General features: G+C 54.4%; 1 protein-coding gene across 2 annotated transcripts; it reads right to left on the reverse strand.

Moving 5' to 3' along the window:
• Window positions 1–274: 274 nt before the first annotated feature.
• Window positions 275–3,780, reverse strand: LOC111639226. Of its 2 annotated transcripts, none has more exons than XM_023385023.1 (5): window positions 3,609–3,780; window positions 1,913–2,056; window positions 1,556–1,635; window positions 1,218–1,333; window positions 275–675 (listed from the first exon to the last, which is right to left on the reverse strand). In XM_023385023.1, the coding sequence occupies exons 2-5, from the start codon at window positions 2,053–2,055 to the stop codon at window positions 532–534; spliced, it is 483 nt and encodes a 160-aa protein (XP_023240791.1). In that variant the 5' UTR covers window position 2,056; window positions 3,609–3,780; the 3' UTR covers window positions 275–531. The 2 variants fall into 2 exon arrangements, with proteins under 2 accessions (XP_023240791.1, XP_023240790.1); XM_023385022.1 differs by lacking the exon at window positions 3,609–3,780 and adding an exon at window positions 2,989–3,320.
• Between the last annotated feature and the right edge of the window lie 1,493 nt (window positions 3,781–5,273).

Below are 5,273 nucleotides of genomic sequence, written 5' to 3' on the forward strand. Positions count from 1 at the left end.
TGGCCAACGTCGTAAAATATAAAGAGCGACGGGAAGTGTCCGACGTAGGTGAAGTGACCAATTCTTCGACGTTTTAAACCCATTTATTTATTATACCGGACGTCTTCCGGATAAAACGAACGCCCACGCCGGGGGGGACAAACCTCTAAGGCGGAAGAAAACCGGAAGCGAACGTTTACCACCGGACAGATTCCACCGAAAATCGGAAGGGTCCGGGAAAACTTCTTCCCGATTAGCGCGCTCGGAGGGGAAGAAAAGAAAAACTGCCAACCGGTACGAGGACACGGATTTTATTTGAAAATTTATACATTCGGAACTCCGGCGGGGGTGGTCGCGTTCCGATTCGACGGACAGGTAATTACAAAACTCCCGGACGACGGTAATATACATTTTGTACAGTAATGTGACGGAAAAGAAACGACGATAACGTTTAATGGAGGAAACCGTTTGTTCGGTAAACCGGACCGAAAGTAAATTTTCGTCCGGTTAATTTGGCATGTCTTGTTGTCCGCGGCCGGGGAGGGGCGGTCATTAAGCGTCTTTGACGCCCAGGACGCAGCCCCTGGTGGCCCACAGTTTGTCGGCCAGCTTCTTGCGGAAGTTGTCGTCTTTGTGGAATTTGTGGTACTTCTTGCAGGGCTTCTCCTTGATCTTGTCCAGACAGGTGAAGAACGCCTGGCGGAAAGAAAAGGCCAAGTCGGTTAAGAAAATAGCCCAAAAACAATTAACCAAATAAAATAGCGTCGGGAGCAAAAGTGGTTAACGGAAACTTTGCCGAGCCTTCCGCGTCGTCTAGGTTATCTTTCCGGTGATGACCACAGCCGAGAAACTAAGGTAAACGAAAAAGTCGTCGGGAGTTTGGCTTAAATAAGTTAGAGTATTTCCGTTAACCTGGAATATCCAGGTTAACGGAAAATTCCGTGGACGTGGAATTTTCCTCCGTCCCGCGGTAGACCCGAATAATGCCGTCTCCGAGGGTAATCCTCCCTCAATACCGGGGAGGGCGGTCGACGGTACGCGACGACGTAAAGATAGACGATGGTCGATTGATTTTTCAAAGGAACTTTATAAATAGAAAAGAACGCAAATAGTTCGGTAATCCGAAAATAGAAGTTACCCGGAACGATCGATACGACGGACGAGAAGAATTGGCTTTCCGATTCGAAAAGCGGTTAACCGCGGCCGAATTATGATTAAATTACGACCAAGAAACTCACCTTTCTAAGGGCGCACTTGGCTTGAAAGGCTTGGTCTCCGGACAAGAAGTTCAACAGTTTGGAAACTTTGGTGAAACTCTTTCCGCACCAGTGAACCGCCGCCTTGTGACAGTCGACTGCCCCGAAAAGAAACAAACGAAATCGTCAGCGATATGTCCTTTCCGCCAAAACTCTCTCCACCGTCTCACATGTCCCTTTTTAAAGGGGCATCCACCGAAACCCTTCCCCTGCCTGTTCGGGAACCCGGCAGGTTCCCGGGGCAGCAGTGCGGGGGTGGACGCGGGTGCCAAATTAGGTTTGGCGAAGAAGGAAGACGCTCCGCCCGGGCGGAGATTTACCTTTGTCCGACGAGGCCAGGACGTTGGCAATTTCTTCGTTGTGTCCCGAGGGATCTTCCGTCCGGTCCGAGATCGTTCCTCTGCAAAGACACCAAGCAAATTACCCGCAAGTTCCGCCGCTTCCTCTTACTTTTCTAACGCGTTTTCCTCTTGGTTACTCTAATTTTCCCTCTTCCCGCATTTAACACGGTCGGGCCCGATTCTTCCGCCCGCCAAAATCTCCTGTAAAACCGAGAAACTGCCGCCGTTTCCGGGTCCGGCTGATTTTTATTGATAAATTTCCGTTTGCCGCGCGCGTAAGGCCCGGACGGCGGATCGCGGAGGAAAGCGATTGGTAAAGAAAGAAAAAGTTCTCACTTGCGGTGATGTAATCTTGCTTGTTTGGCTGCGGGCGATCTGACGTGTTTGCCGTCCTTATCTCTGCTCCTCTTACATTCTGTCAGCTGGCAGACGGCGATAACGGCAAATAATAAAACCAATTTCCTCTTGTCGGTCCGCATTCTGCGCGGGAAAAAGAGGTACGAATTAAAAGTTACCACGGCCACCGACCATAAAACGTCCCTCCCTTCTCCTGGCCAATTTAACGCCGGATAAGTAGAGAGGCGTAAAAATTCCTCCGCCGGAGCCTAAAACCGGGAAAATTTTCGGCTGGGCGGGGCAGGACCCCCACCCGGCTTCCTTCACCAGCCAAGCCGGACCCCTGCCGTCTCCGCCCTTTGCCAGTCTGTCCGGCGCACGCCGCACAAACCGGGCAGAAACCCGGGCGGTTGGGCAGGAACCGCCAAGAACCCCTCCGCGGGTTCCTTTTGATTTCGAAAAGAATCCGATAAATATTTAACGGCGGGTCTTCCACCCTTCCCCGTCCGGCGCGGAACCCGGAGGCCCGTCCCTCCCTCCGTCTCCGGGAGGAGTCGACCGGACCCGCCTTCCCTCCTCCGGGGAGGGCGGCACCCAGAAAACAGGGGAAATTTACACTTTCCGCCCTTTACCGGGCCAAGGCAAATACCTAGGAATAATTGGCGCGCCGGGACGAATCTCGGGTAGAGGGCAACCGTTTACCGGGAAAATTAATAGAGGACTTCGGGTGGAAAATCCACGTAACGGGTGCGATCTACTTAACGCCCTTCTACGGTAATTGGGGTGTTAGCGCGCCGCGCCGGAGGTTGCGAACCGGCCGCGACCTAGACCGACGATCGATCCGGCGCCGTTACCTATCCCCACCGTAATCCCGGACGGCGAATAAAAAGCAAAATAGGGCCTAGAACCCGGGTTAGGCCGCGGCGCCCTCTTACGGTAAGCGGACGGGTAGCCGGACCCCTCTTACGATAGCGGACGGGCCGATACGAAAGGTTGGCGGCGAGTGCAGTCGGTAGACGAGCGTCTACCCGGCACGCGCTCGGCTCCGACGTGCGGCTCTTCCCGCTTTCTCCTACCTTCTCATTTAAAGTCCTTTTAACGTCCGAGGATCTTCCACCGCCTCGTCCTTCTGCCATTATTTAGCGCCGGACGCTCCAACTAGCGCTCCCGTCGGATTTTTCGTTCCGCCAAGACGGACGAAAGGGGGAGAACGCGGACCGACTCGGGCCGCTCCGCTGACGTTTTTCCACCCGTTTGGGAATTTTTCTCTCTAACAAACTCCGCAAACTCCCCCTCTTCTCCCATCACTCGGGGCCTAACAGCCCGTTCCGCTCCCCTCCCGGCAAAACGGCCTCCGACGCCCGGTTCCGCGGCCTTATTTCCAGACTTTCGGTCCGACCGACTCGTCGTCCGCGCCCGGATCGGCGGCCTCGAAGGGTTATCGACCGGCGCCGCCGTCACCCGGCGGCGGGCCGTCGGCCGCTTCCCGCCCCTTCCCGACGGAACGCCGTCCGTTAACGGGCCTCCCTTTCCCCTTTATATCGGTGCGGTAAACCCCCGTCTTCTCCCGTCTCCGGCCTGTCCCTTTTTTTCGTCCGGCAAGGTGGGTGTATCCCGTGGGCGCGGCGGAAATAACGGACGGCTGGCGTCCGAGAAGAGACGGGGAAAGGCCCGAGTCCCTGTCGGGACCGCTTACCTGGGAAGAGAGAGAGAGAAGAGCCGCCGTCCTGGTCCGAGTCCGATCTCGACTGCGCCCGACTCCCGCTTGTGGCGCCGTGACGTCACGTCGCTCCGACCAACGCGTGCCCGTCCCTCGCCCGGTTATCCGACGACGAGGTCGAAAAGGGGCGGAGACTGCCCGGACGTCGACGCGGTTGCCGATGCGATCACCAGAAAAGCGATAACTCCGCGCCGGCCGGAGCCGGGCATCGACGCCTCTTTTTCTCCGTCCGAACCGCGCAATAACGTTACCGACGATTCGGCCACTGGCGCTGGCCTTTTTTCCCCTTCTCCCGGCGTTAACCGCAGCCGCGCCGGATCCCTCCGCCGCCTATCCAAACGACCGGTCGGGTCGAAAACGGCATGCGCGGCGCGAAGGACGACGGGAGTTCGGACGGCCGCGCCGTGCGGGGTCTCTTCCCTACTCCCCCCCACCGGTGGCCTATTCGGACCGCCGGCGCCTGGTCCGGAAACCTCTCCCGATTAATCGAGTAATCGAGTGCCAATTTACCCGGCGGAGATCGGGGGCTCCTTCGGACCGCCTTCTTTCCCTCGACTCATCACCGGCTCGGTCTTGTCTCTCCCGGAAGCGGTGGGATTTAGTCATCTTTCCTCGACCGGAAGAAGTCGATTTCCCGCAGTTATATTTTCCTTAAAGCGGAGGCGAATCTTTCCTTCGTCTACGATTTTTCCCCGAAAACTCTCTCTGCGGGCGTTTTCTGGGTGAAATTTTATATTCCAATCGGAATTACGTGGAAAATTTCTACCCGGGAGAAGGACGGAAAGACGTTTTTCTCTAAATACAGTAATACCTCGACTTACGCAACCCCGACTTACGCGAATTCGACTTACGCGGTCATCGCTCGGTCCCACCTATGGCGTAAGTTCGGGGTATTACTGTATTGTCAAAGAACCATTGACCGGCCAGGAAAGAAGGCGTGGGTTTCTGCAAAACCACTTCCCCTCCCCCGCCGGGAATAAATTGGTCTTCGGTCGGAGGATAAAGCCCGGGCAAAGACCAAAGCTAAGAGGGTGTGGCGGGCCCGGAAACCGGTAAAAAAATTCGTCGTTTTCCGAGCCGGGGATTTTTCTTCTCTTTTCCCGCGTTTGGACGTAAACTAAAGGTAGACCGGCAGCGGCTGTCTTTTTCCAGTGGCTGCCACTCCGGGACTCCTGTTTTTTTTTTTTTTTTTGTTCCCCAACAAACTACCGAGTTTTTCGTTTTCGGAAATTTTCTAAAGAAACCACGTCATTTACGAATAAGAGAAAATCCCGTCCTCTGGATGATAAAGGCTTCCCGTCGACTCAAGAAAAGCCTTTAAATTTCTTAATACGACAATTTCTTTTCCCGGGAAATTCGACAACCGACTTTTGTCTGTACGGGATAGCCACCCCACTTATTAACTACGGGTGTGGCGTAGATCTCGTTGTACTCTACTGTAGTGTACTACTGTACAGTAAGTCCGAACGGAGACACCCGCGATTATTCCTAGAGAAAGGACTAAACCGGAATAACGGTTTTATTAATTGGTGGCCAAATTTATAGGAATAACAGAAAGAAAAACGACAAACGGCAGGCCGACATTTTTAATACGACACCACTTCGGACGTTTTTCTTCCGGGAATATTTTCGTATAAAAGA

The sequence above is a fragment of the Centruroides sculpturatus genome, unplaced genomic scaffold (genome assembly GCF_000671375.1).
Source record: "Centruroides sculpturatus isolate CEXI.00-Female unplaced genomic scaffold, Cexi_2.0 scaffold1319, whole genome shotgun sequence".
NCBI classification, from domain to species: Eukaryota; Metazoa; Arthropoda; class Arachnida; order Scorpiones; family Buthidae; genus Centruroides; species Centruroides sculpturatus.